At 33.9% G+C, this 23539-nt stretch overlaps 1 protein-coding gene and 2 non-coding genes across 3 annotated transcripts; 2 read left to right on the forward strand and 1 right to left on the reverse strand.

Moving 5' to 3' along the window:
- The first annotated feature begins 898 nt into the window (after positions 1-898).
- On the forward strand, positions 899-1006 carry LOC130964869 (small nucleolar RNA R71). Its single transcript, XR_009080936.1, has one exon. It is a non-coding gene; the product is annotated as a small nucleolar RNA R71 (small nucleolar RNA).
- Positions 1007-5292: 4286 nt separating this feature from the next.
- LOC130963827 (small nucleolar RNA R71) lies at positions 5293-5396 on the reverse strand. The gene has a single exon (XR_009079946.1). It is a non-coding gene; the product is annotated as a small nucleolar RNA R71 (small nucleolar RNA).
- A 12146-nt stretch (positions 5397-17542) lies between these two features.
- On the forward strand, positions 17543-21333 carry LOC130960492 (probable 2-oxoglutarate-dependent dioxygenase AOP1). The gene is made up of 3 exons (XM_057885908.1): positions 17543-18023; positions 18778-19105; positions 20720-21333. The coding sequence occupies exons 1-3, from the start codon at positions 17647-17649 to the stop codon at positions 20966-20968; spliced, it is 954 nt and encodes a 317-aa protein (XP_057741891.1). The 5' UTR covers positions 17543-17646; the 3' UTR covers positions 20969-21333.
- Positions 21334-23539: the final 2206 nt, after the last annotated feature.

Consider the following 23539-nt stretch of genomic DNA (forward strand, 5'->3'; position numbering starts at 1 on the left):
AAATAAGTCCAATGGAATCTCTATGGTCTCATTTTGAGCCTCAGATTCCCATTGGAACTCAGAGGAGATTGGTACACGCCCACTGAGGTCTTCCTCAGTGGCGTCCTCCTCCTCTCTTTCCTCTCCATATTCGGCCATGTCTATGGCTTTGCATTCTCCTTTTTGGATTTTCTTCTGTATTACTTGGGAGAGTGCTAGGAGGGAGTTCAGTAACTTTCTTGCTCAGCTGACCCACTTGTCCTTGCAAATTTCTGATGGAGGACCTTGTTTCATTCATGAAACTTTGAGTGGTCTTTATTAGATCAGAGACCATTGTTGCTAAGTCAGAAGTATTCTGCTTAGAACTCTCTGTCTGTTGCTGAGAAGATGATGGAAAAGGCTTGCTATTGCTAAACCTGTTTCTTCCACCATTATTGTTATTGAAACCTTGTTGAGGTCTCTCTTGATTTTTCCATGAGAGATTTGGGTGATTTCTCCATGAAGAATTATAGGTGTTTCCATAGGGTTCTCCTAGGTAATTCACCTCTTCCATTGAAGGGTTCTCAGGATCATAAGCTTCTTCCTCAGATGAAGCTTCCTTAGTACTGCCATGTGCATTTTGCATTCCAGACAGACTTTGAGAAATCAAATTGACTTGTTGAGTCAATATCTTGTTCTGAGCCAATATGGCATTCAGAGTGTCAATCTCAAGAACTCCTTTCTTCTGACTAGTCCCATTGTTCACAGGATTCCTTTCAGAAGTGTACATGAATTGGTTATTTGCAACCATTTCAATCAGTTCTTGAGCTCCTACAGGCGTCTTCTTCAGATGAAGAGATCCTCCAGCAGAGCTATCCAAGGACATCTTAGATAGTTCAGAGAGACCATCATAGAAAATACCTATGATGCTCCATTCAGAAAGCATGTCAGAAGGACATTTTCTGATCAATTGTTTGTATCTTTCCCAAGCTTCATAGAGGGATTCTCCATCCTTCTGTCTGAAGGTTTGGACTTCCACTCTAAGCTTACTCCATCTTTGTGGTGGAAAGAACTTTGCCAAGAAGGCATTGACTAGCTTTTCCCAAGAGTCCAGGCTTTCTTTAGGTTGAGAATCCAACCATATTCTAGCTCTGTCTCTTACAGCAAAAGGGAATAGCATCAGTCTGTAGACCTCAGGGTTAACCCCATTAGTCTTGACTGTGTCACAGATTTGCAAGAATTCAGCTAAGAACTGATGAGGATCTTCCATTGGAAGTCCATGGAACTTGCAATTCTGTTGCATTAGAGAAACTAATTGAGGCTTAAGCTCAAAGTTGTTTGCTCCAATGGCAGGGATAGAGATGCTTCTCCCATAGAAATCAGGAGTAGGTGCAGTAAAGTCACCCAGCACCTTCCTTGCATTGTTGGCATTGTTGTTGTTTTCGGCTGCCATGTGTTCTTCTTCCTTGAAGAACTCGGTCAGGTCCTCTAAAGAGAGTTGTGCTTTAGCTTCTCTTAGCTTTCGCTTCAAGGTTCTCTCAGGCTCAAGATCAGCTTCAACAAGAATGCCTTTGTCTCTGCTCCTGCTCATATGAAAGAGAAGAGAAAAAGAGAATGTGGAATCCTCTATGTCACAGTATAGAGATTCCTTGAAGTGTCAGAGGAAAAGAGAAATAGAAAGAAGAAGGAGAAGAAGAATTCGAACTTTAATTAGATAAGGTTCGAATTGTGCATTTAGAAGGAGTGGTACTCCATAAATAGAAGGATGTGGGAAGGAGGGAAGAGAATTTTCGAAAATTCAGTGGAAGATTTTGAAAATGTTTTTGAAAAACATCACTTAATTTTCGAAAAATGAAAGTGGGAAAGAAATAAAATGATTTTTGAAGAAGATTTTGAAATTAGAAATTAAAAAGAAGATTTGATTGAAAACTATTTTGAAAAAGATGTGATTAAGAAGATATGATTGGTTAAAAAAAATGTGATTGAGAAGATATGATTTGAAAACAATTTTAAAAGATATGATTTGAAAACAATTTGAAAAGATATGATTTTGAAAATTAGTGACTTGCCTAACAAGAAAAGATATGATTGAAACATAAAACCGTTCTTAATAGAAAAGGCAAAAAATGTTCAATCAAATCATTAATTGTTAGTAAGTATCTTTGAAAAAGGAAAGAAATTGATTTTGAAAGCATTTGATTGAAAAGATATGATTTGAAAAAGATTTGGTTTTGAAAAACTTTGAAAACTTGAAAAAAAATTGATTTTGAAAACAAAATCTTCCTCCTAGCACCATCCTGGCGTTAAACGCCCAGAATGGTATACATTCTGGCGTTTAACGCCCAAAATGCACCCTTTTTGGGCGTTAAACGCCCAACCAGGTACCCTGGCTGGCGTTTAAACGCCAGTCTGCCTTCTTCACTGGGCATTTTTGAATGCTCAGCTTTTTCTGTATAATTCCTCTGCAGTATGTTCTGAATCTTCAATTCTTTGTATTATTGACTTGAAAAGACACAAATTAAAAATATTTTTGGATTTTTAATAATCAAAATGCAACAAGAATCAAATAACAATGCATGCAAGACACCAAACTTAGCAGTTTGTGTACTACTGACACTATATGAGACACATAAACACTCAAGCCAGAAGAATTCAAAGATCAAAACAAAGAAATATATGCATGGATTCGAAAAAATATAACAAAAACATGCATTTGACACCAAACTTAAGATGAGACACTAGACTAAAGCAAGAAACATCAAATATTTTTGGTTTTTTTTATGATTTTGTAAATTTTTTTTTTTTCGAAAATTAAGTGGGAAAAGGTATCAAAATTCTTAATGAGAATTCCAGGAATCAGTGCAATGCTAGTCTAAGACTCCGGTCCAGGAATTAGACATGGCTTCACAGCCAGCCAAGCTTTCAAGGAAAGCTTCGGTCCAAAACACTAGACATGACCAAAGGTCAGCCAAGCCTTAGCAGATCACTGCTCCAAAAGCAAAATTGATGAGAATCAACAAGCTCTTGTGGTGATAAGTTGAAACCTCGGTCCAATCAGATTAGACATGGCTTCTCAGCCAGCCAGATTTCAATAAATCATCATGAAACTCTAGGATTCATCTCCAAGAATTTCGAAAAAAATAAATACCTAATCTAAGCAACAAGATAAACCGTCAGTTGTCCAAACTAGAACAATCCCAGGCATTGTTACCAAAAGCTTGCTCAAAACTTGAACAATCCCCGGCAACGGCGCCAAAAACTTGGTGCGCGAAATTGTGATCACTACAACTTCGCACAACTAACCAGCAAGTGCACTGGGTCGTCCAAGTAATACCTTACGTGAGTAAGGGTCGATCCCACGGAGATTGTTAGCATTGAAGCAAGCTATGGTCATCTTGTAAATCTTAGTCAGGCAAACTCAATTGTATATGATGATGAACGAAAATAATATAAAGATAAGGATAGTGATACTTATGTATATCATTGGTGTAAGAGCTTCAGACAAGTGTATGAAGATGCCTTCCCTTCCGTCTCTCTGCTTTCCTACTGCCTTCATCCAATCCTTCTTACTCCTTTCCATGGCAAGCTCGTGTAGGGTTTCACTGTTGTCAGCAGCTACCTCCCTTCCTCGCAGTGAAAGCTAATGCACGCACTCTGTCACAGTACTGCCAATCACCGTTTGGTTCCCTCCCCTACCGGAATAGAATCTCTCTTTTGCGTCTGTCACTAACGCCCAGTAGGTTACAGGTTTGAAGCACGTCACAGTCATTCAGTCATTGAATCCTACTCAGAATACCACAGACAAGGTTAGACCTTCCGGATTCTCTTGAATGCTGCCATCAGTTCTTGCCTATACCACGAAGACTCTGATCTCACGGAATGGTTGGCTCGTTTGTCAGGCGAGCACTCGGTTGTCAGGCGATCAACCATGCATCGTGCAATCAGGAATCCAAGAGATATTCACTAAGCCTCAGATGCGTGTAGAACAAGAATGGTTGTCAGTCACCTTGTTCATGAGTGAGAATGGTGATGGGCGTCAATCATCACCTTCATCATGTTGAAGAACAAGTGATATCTTGGATAAAGAACAAGTGGAATTGAATGGAAGAACAATAGTAATTGCATTAATACTCGAGGTACAGCAGAGCTCCACACCTTAATCTATGGTGTGTAGAAACTCCACCGTTGAAAATACATAAGAATAGGGTCTAGGCATGGCCGAATGGCCAGCCTCCCAAAGGTCTAAGATAGCATAAAACAAAGATAGCTACCAAAAGTCTCCCTAAAAGCTTTTTAAAAAGTCCTACTTATAGAAAACTAGTACATAAATGAGTAAATGACATAAAAATCCACTCCCGGGCCCACTTGGTGTGTGCTTGGGCTGAGCAATGAAGCAATTTCGTGTAGAGACTCTCCTTGGAGTTAAACGCCAGCTTTAGTGCCAGTTTGGGCGTTTAACTCCCAATTAGGTGCCAGTTCCGGCGTTTAACGCTGGAATTTCTTGAGGTGACTTTGAACGCCGGTTTGGGCCATCAAATCTTGGGCAAAGTATGGACTATTATATATTTCTGGAAAGCCCAGGATGTCTACTTTCCAACGCCGTTGAGAGCGCGCCAATTGGGCTTCTGTAGCTCCAGAAAATCCACTTCGAGTGCAGGGAGGTCAGAATCCAACAGCATCTGCAGTCCTTTTGAGTCTCTGGATCAGATTTTTGCTCAGATCCCTCAATTTCAGCCAGAAAATACCTGAAATCACAGAAAAACACACAAACTCATAGTAAAGTCCAGAAAAGTGAATTTTAACTAAAAACTAATAAAAATATATTAAAAACTAACTAGATCATACTAAAAATATACTAAAAACAATGCCAAAAAGCATACAAATTATCCGCTCATCAACCTAACAGAAATCTTCAAACAAAAAGAACCCATGGCAGCCGAAAACAACAACAATGCCAACAATGCAAGGAAGGTGCTGGGTGACTTTACTGCACCTACTCCCGACTTCTATGGGAGAAGCATCTCTATCCCTGCCATTGGAGCAAACAACTTTGAGCTTAAGCCTCAATTAGTTTCTCTAATGCAACAGAATTGCAAGTTCCATGGACTTCCATTGGAAGATCCTCATCAGTTTTTAGCTGAATTCTTGCAAATCTGTGACACTGTCAAGACTAATGGGTTTGACCCTGAGGTCTACAGACTTATACTATTCCCTTTTGCTGTAAGAGACAGAGCTAGGACATGGTTGGACTCACAACCTAAAGAAAGCCTAGACTCATGGGAAAAGCTAGTCAATGCCTTCTTGGCAAAGTTCTTTCCACCTCAAAAATTGAGTAAGCTTAGAGTGGAAGTCCAAACCTTCAGACAGAAGGATGGAGAATCCCTCTATGAAGCTTGGGAAAGATACAAACAATTGATCAGAAAATGTCCATCTGACATGCTTTCTGAATGGAGCATCATAGGTATTTTCTATGATGGTCTCTCTGAACTATCCAAGATGTCTTTGGATAGCTCTGCTGGAGGATCTCTTCATCTGAAGAAGACGCCTGCAGAAGCTCAAGAGCTAATTGAAATGGTTACAAATAACCAATTCATGTACACTTCTGAAAGGAATCCTGTGAACAATGGGACTAATCAGAAGAAAGGAGTTCTTGAGATTGATACTCTGAATGCCATATTGGCTCAGAACAAGATATTGACTCAACAAGTCAATTTGATTTCTCAAAGTCTGTCTGGAATGCAAAATGCACCAAGCAGTACTAAGGATGCTTCATCTGAAGAAGAAGCTTATGATCCTGAGAACCCTTCAATGGAAGAGGCGAATTACCTAGGAGAACCCTATGGAAACACCTATAATTCTTCATGGAGAAATCATCCGAATTTCTCATGGAAGAATCAAGAGAGACCTCAACAAGGTTTCAATAACAATAATGGTGGAAGAAACAGGTTTAGCAATGGCAAGCCTTTTCCATCATCTTCTCAGCAACAGACAGAGAGTCCTAAGCAGAACACCTCTGACTTAGCAACCATGGTCTCTGATCTAATCAAAACCACTCAAAGTTTCATGACTGAAACAAGGTCCTCCATTAGGAATTTGGAGGCACAAGTGGGACAGCTGAGCAAGAGAGTTACTGAACTCCCTCCTAGTACTCTTCCAAGCAACACAGAAGAAAATCCAAAAGGAGAGTGCAAGGCCATCAACATGGCCGAATTTGGAGAGGAGGGAGAGGAAGTGAACGCCACTGAGGGAGACCTCAATGGGCGTGCACTGACCTCCAATGAGTTCCCCAATGAGGAACCATGGGAATCTGAGGCTCAAAATGAGACCATAGAGATTCCATTGGACTTACTTCTGCCATTCATGAGCTCTGATGAGTATTCTTCCTCTGAAGAGGATGAGTATGTCACTGAAGAGCAAGTTGCTAAATACCTTGGAGCAATCATGAAGCTAAATGACAAGTTATTTGGAAATGAGACTTGGGAAGATGAACCTCCTTTGCTCACCAAAGAACTGGATGACTTGTCTAGGCAGAAATTACCTCAAAAGAGACAGGACCCTGGGAAGTTCTCAATACCTTGTACCATAGGTACCATGACCTTCAAGAAGGCTCTGTGTGACTTAGGGTCAAGTGTAAACCTCATGCCTCTCTCTGTAATGGAGAAGCTAGGGATCTTTGAGGTGCAAGCTGCAAGAATCTCATTAGAGATGGCAGACAACTCAAGAAAACAAGCTCATGGACTTGTAGAGGATGTTTTGGTGAAGATTGAAGACCATTACATCCCTGCTGATTTCATAGCCCTAGAGACTGGGAGGTGCATGGATGAAACCATCATCCTTGGCAGACCCTTCCTAGCCACAGCAAAGGCTGTGATTGATGTTGATGGAGGTGAATTGATCATTCAAGTGAATGAAGAATCCTTTGTGTTTAAGGCTCAAGGATATCCCTCTGTCACCATGGAGAGGAAGCATGAAGAGCTTCTCTCAAAACAGAGACAAACAGAGCCCCCACAGTCAAACTCTAAGTTTGGTGTTGGGAGGCCACAACCAAACTCTAAGTTTGGTGTTGAACCCCCACATTCAAACTCTAAGTTTGGTGTTGGGAGGTTCCAACATTGCTCTGAGCAATTGTGAGGCTCCATGAGAGCCCACTGTCAAGCTACTGACATTAAAGAAGTGCTTGTTGGGAAGCAACCCAATGTTATATTTTATCTATTTTCTTTTGTTATTTTATGTTTTTTGTAGGTTGATGATCATAAGAAGTCACAAGATCAATTGAAAAAGCAAAAACAGAATGAAAAACAGGAAGAAAAACAGCACACCCTGGAGGAAGAACTTACTGGCGTTTAAACGCCAGTAAGGCTAGCAGGTGGGCGTTTAACGCCCAGTCTGGCACCATTCTGGGCGTTTAACGCCAGAAAGGGGCACCAGACTGGCGTTAAACGCCAGGAAAAAGCAAGAACCTGGCGTTAAACGCCAGAAATGGGCACCAGCCCGGCGTTTAACGCCAGAATTGTCTTAAAACGTGATTTTGCATGCCATTTGGTGCAGGGATGACTTTTCCTTGACACCACAGGATCTGTGGACCCCACAGGATCCCCACCAACCCCACCACTCTCTCTCTTCTTCACCCATTAACCAATCACCTCAACACCTCTTCCCCAAAAACCCTTCACCTATCAAATCCCATCTTTCTCTTCACCACTCACATCCATCCTTCATAAAACCCCACCTACCTCACCCTTCAAATTCAAACCACTTTCCCTCCCAAACCCACCCCTACATGACCGAACCATGAACCCCCCCCTCTCCTATATATACCCTTCTTCACCCCTTCATTTTCACACAACCTAAACACCACTTCTCCCCCTCTTTGGCCGAACACAAAGCCATTCCCTTCTTCCTCATTTCTTCTTCTTCTACTCTCCTCTTTCTTCTTTTACTCGAGGACGAGCAAACCTTTTAAGTTTGGTGTGGTAAAAGCATTGCTTTTTGTTTTTCCATAACCATTTATGGCATCCAAGGCCGGAGAAACCTCTAGAAAGAGGAAAGGGAAGGCAAAAGCTTCCACCTCCGAGTCATGGGAGATGGAGAGATTCATCTCAAGGGTGCATCAAGACCACTTCTATGAAGTTGTGGCCTTGAAGAAGGTGATCCCTGAGGTCCCTTTTTCACTCAAAAAGAGTGAATATCCGGAGATCCGACATGAGATCCGAAGAAGAGGTTGGGAAGTTCTTACCAACCCCATTCAACAAGTCGGAATCTTAATGGTTCAAGAGTTCTATGCCAATGTATGGATCACCAAGAACCATGATCAAAGTGTGAACCCGGATCCAAGGAATTGGCTTACTATGGTTCGGGGGAAATACTTGGATTTCAGTCCGAAAATGTGTGGTTGGCATTCAACTTGCCTATGATGCAAGGAGATGAACATCCTTACACTAGAAGGGTCAACTTTGATCAAAGGTTGGACCAAGTCCTCACTGACATTTGTGAAGAGGGCGCCCAATGGAAGAGAGATTCAAGAGGAAAGCCGGTTCAATTGAGAAGGCATGACCTCAAACCCGTGGCTAGAGGATGGTTGGAGTTTATCCAACGCTCAATCATTCCCACTAGCAACCGGTCCGAAGTTACTCTAGACCGGGCCATCATGATCCATAGCATCATGATTGGAGAAGAAGTGGAAGTTCATGAGGTTATACCCCAAGAACTCTATAAGGTGGCGGACAAGTCCTCTACCTTGGCAAGGTTAGCCTTTCCTCATCTCATTTGTCACCTCTGTTATTCAGTTGGAGTTGACATAGAGGGAGACATCCCCATTGATGAGGACAAGCCCATTACTAAGAAGAGGATGGAGCAAACAAGAGACCCCTCTCATCATGAGATCCCTGAGATGCCTCAAGGGATGCACTTTCCTCCACAAGACTATTGGGAGCAAATTAACACCTCCCTAGGAGAATTGAGTTCCAACATGGGACAACTAAGGGTGGAGCATCAAGAACACTCCATCATCCTCCATGAAATTAGAGAAGATCAAAGAATCATGAGAGAGGAGCAACAAAGACAAGGAAGAGACATTGAGGAGCTCAAGCACTCCATAAGACCTTCAAGAGGAAGAACAAGCCGCCATCACTAAGGTGGACCCGTTCTTTAATCTCCTTGTTCTTTATTTTCTTGTTTTTCGAATTTTCATGCTTATGTTTATCTATGTTTGTGTCTTATGATCATTAGTGTCTTAGTGTCTATGCCTTAAAGTTATGAATGTCCTATGAATCCATCACCTTTCTTAAATAAACAATGTTCTTAATTGAAAAAGATAAGAATTGCATGAATTTTGAATTTTATAACAGTTTAATTATATTGATGTGGTGGCAATACTTTTGTTCTCTGAATGTATGCTTAAACAGTGCATATGTCTTTTGAATTTGTGGTTCATGAATGTTGGCTCTTGAAAGAATGATGAAAAAGGAGACATGTTACTGAAGATCTGAAAAATCATAAAAATGATTCTTGAAGCAAGAAAAAGCAGTGAATACAAAAAAAAAGAAAGAAAGAAGCAAGCGAAAAAAAAAGAGAAGAAAAAGCGAAAAAAGAAAGAGAAAAAGAAAGAAAAAGAAAGAAATAAAGTTGTGATCCAAGGCAAAAAGAGTGTGCTTAAGAACCCTGGACACCTCTAATTGGGGACTCTAGCAAAGCTGAGTCACAATCTGAAAAGGTTCACCCAATTATGTGTCTGTGGCATGTATGTATCCGGTAGTAATACTGGAAGACAGAGTGCTTTGGGCCACGACCAAGACTCATAAAGTAGCTGTGTTCAAGAATCATCATACTTAACTAGGAGAATCAATGACACTATCCGGATTCTGAGTTCCTAAAGAAGCCAATCATTCTGAATTACAAAGGATAAAGTGAGATGCCAAAACTATTCAGAGGCAAAAAGCTAAAAGCCCCGCTCATCTAATTGATACTGATCTTCATAGATGTTTTTGGAATTCATTGCATATTCTCTTCTTTTTATCTTATTTGATCTTCAGTTGCTTGAGGACAAGCAACAATTTAAGTTTGGTGTTGTGATGAGCGGATAATTTATACGCTTTTTGGCATTGTTTTTAGTATGTTTTTAGTAGTTTTAGTTGAGTTCTTAATATATTTTTATTAGTTTTTAGTTAAAATTCACTTTTCTGGACTTTACTATGAGTTTGTGTGTTTTTCTGTGATTTCAGGTATTTTCTGGCTGAAATTGTGGGACCTGAGCAAAAATCTGATTCAGAGACTAAAAAGGACTGCAGATGCTGTTGGATTCTGACCTCCCTGCACTCGAAGTGGATTTTCTGGAGCTACAGAAGCCCAATTAGCGCGCTCTCAACGGCGTTGGAAAGTAGACATCCTGGGCTTTCCAGCAATATATGATAGTCCATACTTTGCCCAAGATTTGATGGCCCAAACCGGCGTTCAAAGTCACCCTCAGAAATCCCATCGTTAAACGCTGGAACTGGCACCAAAATGGGAGTTAAACGCCCAAACTGGCATAAAAGCTGGTGTTTAACTCCAAGAAGAGTCTCTGCACGAAAATGCTTCATTGCTCAGCCCAAGCACACACCAAGTGGGCCCGGAAGTGGATTTTTATGTCATTTACTCATCTCTGTACACCCTAGGCTACTAGTTTCCTATAAGTAGGACCTTTTACTATTGTATCTGGGGATCTTTCAATCTTAGGATCTTTTGATCATGTTTTTATGATTGAACCCTCTTTGGGAGGCTGGCCATTCGGCCATGCCTAGACCTTGTTCTTATGTATTTTCAACGGTGGAGTTTCTACACACCATAGATTAAGGTGTGGAGCTCTGCTGTACCTCGAGTATTAATGCAATTACTATTGTTCTTCTATTCAATTCCGCTTGTTCTTTGTCCAAGATATCACTTGTTCTTCAACTTGATGAATGTGATGATCCGTGACACTCATCATCATTCTCACTTATGAACAAAGTGACTGACAACCACTTCTGTTCTACAAGCAACAAGGCTCTAGTGTTTATCTCTTGGATTCTTTAACCGGAATCTTCGTAGTATAGGCGAGAACTGATGGCGGCATTCAAGAGAATCCGGAAGGTCTAACCTTGTCTGTGGTATTCTGAGTAGGATTCAATGATTGAATGACTGTGACGTGCTTTAAACTCCTAGCAGGCGGGGCGTTAGTGACAGACGCAAAAGAATCACTGGATTCTATTTCGGCCTGACCGAGAACCGACAGATGGATAGCCGTGCCGTGACAGGGTGCGTTGAACATTTCCACTGAGAGGATGGGAGGTAGCCACTGACAACGGTGAAACCCTTGCATAAGCTTGCCATGAAAAGGAGTAAGAAGGATTGGATGAAGACAGTAGGAAAGCAAAGAGACAGAAGGGACCAAGCATCTTCATACGCTTATCTGAAATTCCTACCAATGAATTACATAAGTATCTCTATCTTTATCTTTATGTTTTATTCATCATCTATACCCATTTGAGTCTGCCTGACTAAGATTTACAAGGTGACCATAGCTTGCTTCATACCAACAATCTCCGTGGGATCGACCCTTACTCGCGTAAGGTTTATTACTTGGACGACCCAGTGCACTTGCTGGTTAGTTGTGCGAAGTTGTAGTGATCACGATTTCGTGCACCAATGTGCCTCTCTCAAGATCTTATTTTCTGATTAATCAATTATTGATGACTTGATGTGTTAACATATATGGATTCAACTTTTTAACTTTCTTTGTTCATCGACCTATTTTTTAGATTAGCTTTGATATTGCCTCTTTATGAGATGTAAATTCAATGTGTGATTAAATTCAACAGGAGCTCTTTAATCTCTGGGCTCTTTTCGGTAACCATTTCTTCTCTTTCAACCACAATATTCATGTTTGATGAAATGCCTCAACCAAATTTGTTTGATTTTTTTTCTTTGCATTCTCTTATTTCTATTGCTATTGCAGTACAAGTTTGACATTAAAAATACTCTTATCATTAGGTTTTATTATAATCTCCGCTTTGATGTTTTACTTTTGTTCATATTATATTGTGAATTAGCTCTTCAATTGAGTATTTAACAATTTTTTTAGTTGGCTCTGAGTTTATATTGTGGATTAGTCATAGGTAAAACTTGTGTTTTCAATCTAATCTTGTAACCAACTTCAGAGTTGCAGCTCTAGTTTTGTGCAATGCAAAATTTATTGTATTAAAGTTAAAGCATTGAGTTAGTGTAAGAGGAGGGTGGTTAACGTTAAGTGTGGATTACTGATTTTTTGCAAGAATTGAAGATATAGAATTTATAATTTAAAATCTAAAAACAAAAAAAATTGTGATTTAGAGTTTAAAATTTAAAATAAATAAAATAATTTTAAAATATTGATTGATGTTGGTTGAGAAAAATTGACTTCCTAATATTACTCTTTTGTTTTTGCCATAATCAAGGAACTAATACAAATCATATTTATGCTTTTGATTTTCATTAATTAGTGTCAATGGGACAGAAAACAGGAAAGGTTAATATTAGAATCACTATGCATTTGTCTTAAATATCAAAGCCAAAATATTTAAGCTTCTGTGCATTCATGTTGTCTGGATATAAAGACAAATTAAATCACTTTTTCTGTTTCTAACTTGTTACATTATCGATTTTCATTTTCAGTCCCATGTTAAGGAAATTCGTATTGTAGTTATTGTAACCAACTTCAATTATTTTATAGTTTTTTAATGGCTCTGTTTTGACTGTTTCATAGTTCTATATGGCATTTCAAGCATTGATAGGAAATCTTGTAGTACACACTTGACCATTTATTGTATTAAAGCATTAAAGCATTGAGTTTTGAACTTGGGATATAGACCATAGTTATTCTTTGAATGAGTTCAATCCTTCCATCAAATGTCTCCTTTTTAGTGGATTTCAACTCCTCATTTTTCAACCCAATATATATTCCCCTAACCCATTACTAATAGTGTCTTTCACTAACCTGACCATTAATGCTTTAATTAGCTCTTCTGCTTATTATTATTATTATTATTATTATTATTATTATTATTATTATTATTATTATTATTATTATTATTATTATTTAATATTTTATTACAAACGCAAATTTAATTAGAAACACCATTCAGCAGATGCGCTTTTCCTGAAGCAGGTTACTTCAAAGCAACAAAAAAGGCACGCTTTTTCCATGTGTCTAATATATCTTTGGTCATTTCATATGATCTGTGATTGCAGATGTTGTTATTGGAGCATCAGGTGCAAATATCAATTACATGCGTCATGCTAGTAGAGCAAGTGTTACGGTTCAAGAGACAAAGAGCGTGTCAGTGGAGATGACTGTTGAAATAAGTGGGACTACATTAGAGATACAGGCAGCCCCAATATTGTTATTTTTGTAAAACTTGTGAGATTAAATTTGAATTTGTTGAAATATAATGTCATTTTTGGAGAATTCAACTTTTGATAATAGAAATCTTTGATGTTGAAGAGATTATAACATTTTAAAACAATCACTAAATATAGGAAAAAAAACTGTCACAGGAATAAGTAATTTAGTAACAGTTTTAAATCAAAAAAACTGTCACTAAAAATATTGTGACGGTTTAAATAGTCACTAAATATGTCCAAAAACTGTCATAAGAACTAGTAACTTAGTGACGGTTTTAAATTGTTGCTAAATATTATGAAGGTTTAAAATAACCATGAAATATAAGAAGAAACTGTCACAAAATTTAGTAATTTAACGACAATTTTAAAACGTCCCGAAATACAGTATAAAAAACACCTTTCAAGTGTTACAAATTAGTGATGGTTTAATATTTTAAAAACCGTCACAAACAATTTAGCGACCCTCTTTACCAACAGTGGTTCAAAACCGTCACTATGTTAACTAACGATCCTCAAATTTGTGGCGCTTTTTTTAATCGTCGCAAAACTATTTAATAACAATTAAAACTATCACTAAACATTAAAAAAGTCGCTAAAATACTATTTTGTTGTAGTGTTTAGGTCCGTTTGTAACCCTAAGTTCAAATGATCCAACTAGTAATTAATATGATTACGGAATACAATAAAATGTTCAACAAACATATTTTTCTATTCACAATAATTGTTGCTTTGAATATTTGAAATATTTAATTACAATCAATATATTGAAATCGTTGTTTATTATGTCCTTTTTCTATTTTTAATTTCTCAAGTTGGGGATAATTTAGCCAACTAAGAAAATGACTATTATTATACTAGCAGGTAGTACATTGACATGACGAGGAGTAGTCAATTAGTTTATCTGTTTTTAAAAAGTTTGAAAATAAAATGCACATACTATGTCACATAATTAAAATTTTATTATTTTGCAATAAAACATCCAGTACATGTCATAAATTGTGGTCCTCATTAAATTACGTAAATATATATAAAGTTGATGGATCAATTGAGTTGGGTTAGTCTAATAATTTGTTTATTAATCTGTTTAAATAAATTGTTTAAAAGTTTAAATTTTATTTTGTGCATATAATAATTTAGTGACAAACAATAAATCTTTAAATAAAATTCAGATTAGTTATTGACTTGTTAGTTAAAAAATATCATAGGAAACTAAAAAATTAACAGATCCTTAAATTATTTTATCAACATTATATTTGTATTTTTTTAAGTGATTAACGATTTTGTTTTTTTGTTATTGTTTCTTTAATTCAGTCATGCTTAATCAATAACTATTATTAATCAAATCAATCCACAACGTCATATATTTAGTGGTCCTGAACGGAAATAATAGGGGTTCCCAAAATCAAGCAATGACAGATTAATAATGGTTATTTATTTATTTGTTAAATACATCAATAAATATTGAGAACCATGCCAAAAAACAAAACTACTATATTTGGACGACACATTAATTACTATAACCTCACAATATTTATTTATTTATTTATTCAGTTATATTTTATATAACAATTAATTTGAGCAGGTCGAGTGGTTAATTTAATCGTTTACTTAAATAGGTATTAGGAATTTGGATCTCATCTTGTGTATACAATAATCTATTAACTAATAACAAACCATTAAATGAAGTTTAAATTTGTAGTGAATTAATAGGGGTTTAAATCTGCTAGAGAACCAATAAGGAGTCCAACCAACAATAAACTAACAAGCATTTTTAAACTACACTCTAAATTAATTAGTAATTATTTAAATTATATTTTTTAAAAAATAAAAAATTTAATGATTATTAATTACCTCTTCTTATTCTAATCTACATTTTATCATTATTACGCAAACCCTAATTCCTCTTTCTCAAAAAAAAATTTTGAAATTCTAAAAAAAAACACCAAATAAAACATAAGATAAAAAATCATCTAAATTCTAAGAAAAAAACATACAAAACATATGAAAAGAATCATCCAAAACTAATAAAAAGAATAATCCAAATCCTAAGAAAAAAACATACAAAACATAGAAAAGAGAATCATTTAAAACTAATAAAAAGAATCATCCAAAATTTAAGAAAAAGAAATATAAAAAACGAGTTAAAAGAATCATTCAAAACAAAATAGGAGGAGGAGAAGAAGAGTCATAGGGTGGCTGGTGACAACGTCTTGGATGGCGTTGCGTGGACGGTGGAGGACTCGCGGTGGCGCGTTGAGAAGAGGAAGCCACGGAGGCTGCACATCGCAAGTAGAAGAGTCGCCATGGATCGGAGTAGTTGATCGCGTGTCACAAATAGAGCCCCACAATAGCTGCGTCGCGACAGAAAGAGAGCCGTGGGATGCAGAGGCCGCAACGCGATGAAAAATGCGGCAGTGGTGGTCGGTGGGTGAAAACTCCATGAACGATGCTTTTTGCCGGAAGCCTTGCACCATGACAACAGCGCTTACGGCGACACGAACGGCGGAACTCCGAGGATGCGTAGAAGAGGTTGCTCGGGTATTGAATTCTTCAGCATAATTGGTCAAGCACAAGCATTGAATGCATACCAAATGATGGAAGGGTAAGGGGGTTTCATGAATGACATTGATACGTGTTTCAAATGTTTGAGATATGAAGAGTTCAAGTATTACTTAGAAGATATTAGTTTACATTTTTAGAATATTTTAATTTAATGTATTTTGATTTTGTTTTATTAATTACTAGATTGGGCCTTATGTTTATGGGCTTTAGGGTTTTTCTTTGTTTTAACCTAATAAGAGGTTATAAATACCTCCTTAGCTATTGTAGTCGTAGTATATAATGATTTAGAGGTTTTAAGCCTTTTTTGGTTTCGTGATGAAACCATGGTGTGGATAATTGAGGTTGAGGAGTCCCTCTCTTGTTGCATCGGGGAATTGGTTAGAAGGTTGAGGAGTCCCTTCGAATCAATTCTCAAACCATGGCGTTGACAAGTTAGGTTGAGGAGTCCCTTTCTTGTTGCGTCAAGAAATTGGGTAGAAGTAGAGTGATTCTGTTTGTACTCAATTTCAATCTATCATTTTTGTTTCTATTTCAATTTCAATATATCTTTTTTATTTAATTTCAATTCTTATCTTATTTATCCTTTTATTTTCGTATCATTTGGTATCAGAGCTCAGGTATTAGATTAATTCTTATTAATCTATATTTATTCTTCTTTTATCATAAAAAAAGAGTCCAGTCTGTCGCGTCTTTCTTTAAGTTTTCGTGTTCTTGTTTTCCGTTTGTGTTTCATTATTGTTTTGTCATCATTGTTGATTTTATTGTTTTAAAAAAAAAAATAAAAAAAGCATACAGTGCAAAAAAAAGAAATATAACAAAAAAAGAAAAAAAAAGAAATTATCTTCCTTATAATTTTTGTGCTTTTCATATTCTATTTTTTCTACCTACAAGATTCGAGGACGAATCTTTTTTGAAGATGAGGAGAATGATATGTGTTTCAAATGTTCGAGATATGAAGAGTTCAAGTATTATTTAGAAGATATTAGTTTACATTTTTATAATATTTTAATTTAATATATTTTGATTTTGTTTATTTAATTACTAGATTGGGCCTTATGTTTATGGGCTTTAGGGTTTTTTTTTGTTTTAACCTAATAAGAGGTTATAAATACCTCCTTAGCTATTGTAGTCGTAGTATAGAATGATTTAGAAGTTTTAAGCCTTTTTCGGTTTCGTGATGAAACCATGGTGTGGATAATTGAGGTGGAGGAGTCCCTCTCTTGTTGCATTGGAAAATTGGTTAGAAGGTTGAGAAGTCCCTTCGAATCAATTCCCAAACTATGGCGTTGACAAATTAGGTTGAGGAGTCTTTTTTTGTTGTGTCAAGAAATTGGATAGAAGTAGAGTGATTCTCTTTGTACTCAATTTCAATCTATTATTTTTGTTTCTATTTCAATTTCAATATATCTTTTTTATTTAATTTCAATTCTTATCTTATTTATCCTTTTATTTTCGTATCAGACGTTCTTGTTGCGCGGTTAATACCAAATCTTAATTTTTTAAAATAATCATTAATTATAATTATTTAAATTATAATTTATTAAAATAAATTAAAATTATTATAATTAAGTGAGTTGTACAATAAGTTGGCTGGTTAAGAAGTTGGTTCCTATATTTTTCCATACTTAAATTAATGGAGTAATCAAACTATAATATCAAGTGATAATATAAATCATCAATTTTCTCACACTCACATATTCATGTTTTCAATTAGGTAATTGATTAAACATAATGGGATCCCAAACAGAAACCCATGATCTTCCTATTGTTGACTTAACCGATGAAACGCTGAAGCCTGGAACTGAAGCGTGGGTTTCAGCATGTAAAGTAGTTCGAACTGCGTTGGAGGATCATGGTTGTTTCATTGCACGTTACAACAAAATTGGTGAAGAGCTTTGTGATTCTGTTGTCTCTGCATTGGAACAACTCTTTGGTCTGCCATTGGAGACAAAGAAGCAAGAGACTAGTGAGAAATTGTTTCATAATTATTATGGACAAATTCCATCTCTTCCATTATATGAATCACTTGGGATTGATGATCCATTAAACATTAAGGGATGCCAGAAGTTCACAAACATCATGTGGCCACAAGGGAATGATCGTTTTTGGTAGGTACCATTTTTTCATGAGTTTATTAAAATTTATGTAAAATTGTTCTATAAATTCTTTTACATTGATATTTAATTAGATGTAGTCATGGGTAAGTAAAATAGTTTTCCGTATAGTACATATGAAAGCATATTGTTTTTTATTTATGTGATCATTTTTAACTAATTATATGTTAAATAATAGATATATCAATCTCAAACTCCTCATTTAAAGATATAGATTAAAAAATATTACGTGTGGAAGGAACCAAATTGCACAAACGAGGCACTAATTATTTTTTTTTTATCTATTAGATATATAATTATTTATATATCTTTATATAATAACTTCAATTTTCGGATAAATAATTTTTTATGGTATGATATCAGAATTTTTGTAATAAAAAAATTTAAAATTTAATTTTTAATATCCAAAAAATTTTACCACAAAAGAATTCTTCCATGAAAAAGCATGTTAGATACATAATATATAATTTATATACCTTTACCTAATTGCATAAATTTTTCAAATAAATAATTTGATTACACAATCAAGGACATCTATTATGGTTTGTGTAACAAACTTGATTCCAAACTTATGGTGAAAAAGTTTTGTACTACTATTACTTATAATAAGTAATAAAAAAATATTATTTTAATTTTAATAATATTTTTTAAGTGTAGTTAAAATTGTATAACTATCATATTCATGGTGGTAACCATAATGAGCATAGCATCCAGCATAAGGTAGATTAATTGTGTGAATTTGTGTTAGCGAAAGCGTGAATGAGTATGCAAAGGTATTGGGAGAAGTAGACAAAGTGACAAAGAAGATGGTATTTGAGAGCTATGGTGTGGACAGTGAGCGATGCAATTCATTCATAGAATCAGGAAATTACCTTCTTCGGTGCCTCAAATACAGACCACCAGAGAAGAATGAAACTCATTTGGGAATGCAATCTCACACTGATTTGACTATGCAATCAGTATTGCATCAGCTGAATGGTGTGGCAGGTTTGGAAATCAAAATCAAGAATGGGGACTGGCTGCTTGTTCATCCCTCCCCTTCCTTCTTTCTCGTCATGGCTGGAGATGCTTTCAAGGTGACTCAACGTTTCTTACTCATAATTATGTGAAACTAATTCAATATTCAACCATGATTTGTGTAAATAAAAAATATAAGTATTTACGATTCAGAAAATTGGATAAAAAATTTAAGATACTTAACAAAAATATCTTTATGTATAAATGATATTATGAATCGTTAGATAATTTAATCAAACATACCAAATTTTTTACCGGTTATGTGATTTATAATAATATTTTTACATGAAAATATATTCGTGTAGTTGCTACCAAATATTAAACTTTCTAATGGTAAAAAATTTGAGACAAATACATAGTATTTCAATAAAAATTGGAGGCATGCATTTCTTAAAAATTAATTGCAATTGGCCACGTAAGAAACTAGAGACACTAGTGGAAAAAAAAGTATGATTATGTTAACCGTAATTATAAATAAAAAAAAGATATTTAGAGCCAATACTAATATAAAAAACACAATATTTTCTACAAATATACTAATCAATAAGATATGGTGTGATTTCTATGTGTGAATTTATATAGAAAACTCAAAAAGTTTTATACTAAATAAATGATATTCCTGAAGTTTTATATGAAGGTTGTTGTTCAGAAGTATTAAGTTTTTGTCTAGATACCCTTAAGTTTAATTAACAGAAATTATTAGGAGAACATCAGAATTTATTATTTTTTATTATTATTTAATTATCAACTTAACTTTTTTGTCTTATTCCTTTAGTCTAATATCTAACAATATACTTTATTTCATACTTTTAAATATTAATGGCTAACTTATAACTAAAAATAATAAATTCTAAATGTTCTCTAACATTTTTGTGTAATTAATTTTAGGGTATAAAGAGCTTCGTTTTTTTTTTTCCATGTTCAACTCTTTTAAGCTTATATGCAGTTAATTTCATAACATTTTCTTTAACAGAGAAATGATAGAAATCATTATAACTCGTAAAGATGAATTATTAGGTACTATATTTATTGATAAGAAATTATTCTTATTCTCTTTTTTTATAATTCAAAAGCGTAATATCTTAGTTTCTTTGGAATTATTTGAGACAATTCTCAATTATCAAATTGGATTTTTGGGACTTATAAATTCTCATAAACCCGATTCTTGGCATTAAATCTAGAAAAATATTTTAGAATAGTTATTTTTTTTACATTATGACAAAAATTATTTTTAATAATAAATTTTTAATGGTAATAACATAATGATCACTATGTCTTATTTAATTTATGTTTTTGTAATAATTATATATTTATCATTATTACTATAGGTTATAATGACAATTATATACTTTTTGCGACTAGTTAAAAGATCTTTACCTGTAATTGTGTAATTGCTACTAAAACTTTAGCAGTCATAAGATGACTATTGTTTAATTGTGGGTGAATATATTAACAGCTATTTTTATTGCTACTAAAAATAAAATAAATTATCCCTAAATATGATTTTTTTTAGTAGTGTTATTAAATTAATTAGTTTCTATTTCAAAGTTTGATTGAAAAGTATTCTCAATTATTAAATAAATGAACTACCCTTACGTGATGCGTAATTGGTATTGGTACGACAATTATTATTTAAAATTATCCATAAAGTATAAAATATAATCTTTATATAGGTTTGGAGCAATGGCAGGATACGTCCGTGTGAACATCGAGTGATAATGAATAACGCAAAGGAAATTAGGTACTCTATGGGGCTTTTCACTTTTAATGGTGACATTGTGCAAATGCCAGAAGAGTTTGTTGATGACAAAAATCCTTTGCGCTATAAACCATTATTTGACCATTTTGATTACCTTCGTTTCTTTGATAAAGAGAAGATCATAGACTCTGATTTGCGAGTCAAGGCATACTTTGGAGTATGAACCTTTTATTACAAAGGAACAATTTCATGCCAATAATGGTTGTATTGTGCTAAAGAATTAAATTAGTTTTGACAACTATACGTGATCATTATAAAAAAGTAAGAGAGCCGTATATTAAAAACTTTATATGGCGAGATAAAAATAATATATATCTCTCTCTTGCTTTTGATGTCGTTATCAAATATATTTGTCAAAACTAATTTACGATGAATTTTATATTACATGTGTGAAGTGTGCATGGTTTGAAGTTATCTTAACATTATCGTTGTATGTAAGATGTATTCTATCGGTTTCTTGTAAAAATAAATAACAGGGTATTGTTTTATTTAATAATATCTCTCTTCTATATGAGCATTTTTATGAGATTATGTTGACGACAGTTAAATTAGAAATGAATAAAGAATCACAAGTTATAAATTTAGAGATTAATTTAGTTATTTTTAAAAAACTAATTATTTTGAAGAGAATTGAAAATTTTAAGGATTAAATTAAACATTATTACCTCTATAATAAATATATACAACGCCCTTTCTGTAATCTCTTTTAGTTTCTAACAAGATTGTACAACATCCAAAGGATTGTACCCCAAACAAAAAGATGGTGATTATTTTACAGGTTTGAATAAATTGTAAACAGGTATAAAAGAATTTTTAAAGTTAACTTAGCCGCTAATTGATTTCATATAAATGTCTGAAAGTGATCTTATAATTATTTGCGATAATAATATATAATTAATTATATTCATTAATTAATTAATGGCTTGATTTAATATGTTATAAAATTTTAACTTTAAAATTAATCATATAAATATTTATTTGGTGTTAAATTAAAAGAAATTGTAGTTACCAAAAATGAAAAAGAAAACATAGGACAATGATGATGATTATGGACATCAATAGCCAGTAGTGTTATCGAGCAACAGATAGTGAATACATTTTATTAATTGAAACACATTTAGAATTAAATATATAATTTTTTAGTCTTCCTAGTATTAAGAAAATAAAAGGTATATGATCATTTGAGAGAATACTTTAAAAAGGCCTATATATGAATGATAAATCATAAACCAGGAAAGGAGAGAGGTTGCAACGATTGAAGGTTATAATGAGGTGAGGTTAAAAATTAAGAAGGAACAGACCGAGAGAGGCACGAAAAATAGCAACGGACTGAATCAGAAACTGAAAAACGAATCTAACTCGGAAATTATTTTAAGCGGCAATTTTTATTTGTCTTTCTCTTTTCATAGCTGTGGCCATAATGACAAAAGAAAATTATTATAAAGATAATGAGATTTTCAATTTTTGATTTAAAGTATTGGAAAAGGGCGTTTAAACGTAATTTTTTATTTGAAGCACTGAGAAAGGCGCTCATGTGCGCGTTTTCAATTTTTTGAATTAAATATTTTTTAAATTAATATAACTTGTTTTATTTTTTGAATTACTAATTTTTTTAATTTTTATTTTGATTTTTTTTTAAAAAAATTTAAATTTTAAAGCATCTTTTATAAAATAGATAAGATTTTTTATTTTTTTAATAAACACAAAAAATATTTATGCAAATATCAATTATCTTATATTAAAATAAAAAAATTAAAAGAAGTTATATTATTCTTTTAATTTAAGAATATTTTTATATTTTATAATTTATGTTTTTATAACCAAAATCTTACAAATCAGTTAAATTTAAATATACATTATTGGATACTTTGTATATAACACAATTTATTTAAAGCATAATTTATAGAACAATATATATTATATAAACAAATAGTAAGCAAGTATTTGGCATTCGAAATTTATTTCGTGTATGTAACAATTTATTGGTTAATGACAAATTATTAAATAAAATTTTGGTCAAAAAATATCATAAAAAATAAAAATAATGTATATATATACACAGACAAGATATACTATTTTACCAATAAAAAGTAGGTTTGTATATATAATGAATGGATGACCACTTAAAAATATTTTATAATTTTTTAATTTAATATTAATCATTCATTTAAAATATTTAATAGCTCATATATATTTGACCCACATACTTTAATATAATTTGTTAGTATTATTTATTAAATTTAATTATAAATATAAATATACTCACTATATATATATATATATATATATATATATATATATATATATATATATATTCTTGAATCTATTCCTATACATAGGTATTGATTATTTCTTCTATCATTATAGTTTTGCTATTGAAAATTGAGTTAATATTCAATTTAGCCCATGAAATTTGAAGTCGAATTCAAATGGATCCCTAAAATTATAATTGACTCAAATTGAATCCCAAAATTTACAATAGTAATTTGCGTTACTCCCTAAACTAATTTCTGTAAACATATTGATTTTGCACATTAATTTGTTAAATTTTGGTCTCATCGCCTAAGTTTCATGTAACTGAAATCTACTAGACCTCCCCTAAATTTGACGGACTCCCAACATCCTCACGAAGACGACAATAACAAATTTAATTTGAAAATTTTGGAACTCTTGAGCAGCAGTCGAGTTTCTGAAAACTCTAATAGGTCTCAATCACATGGAATTTGAATGAGGA

This window comes from Arachis stenosperma, chromosome 2, assembly GCF_014773155.1.
Source record: "Arachis stenosperma cultivar V10309 chromosome 2, arast.V10309.gnm1.PFL2, whole genome shotgun sequence".
Lineage (NCBI taxonomy): Eukaryota > Viridiplantae > Streptophyta > Magnoliopsida > Fabales > Fabaceae > Arachis > Arachis stenosperma.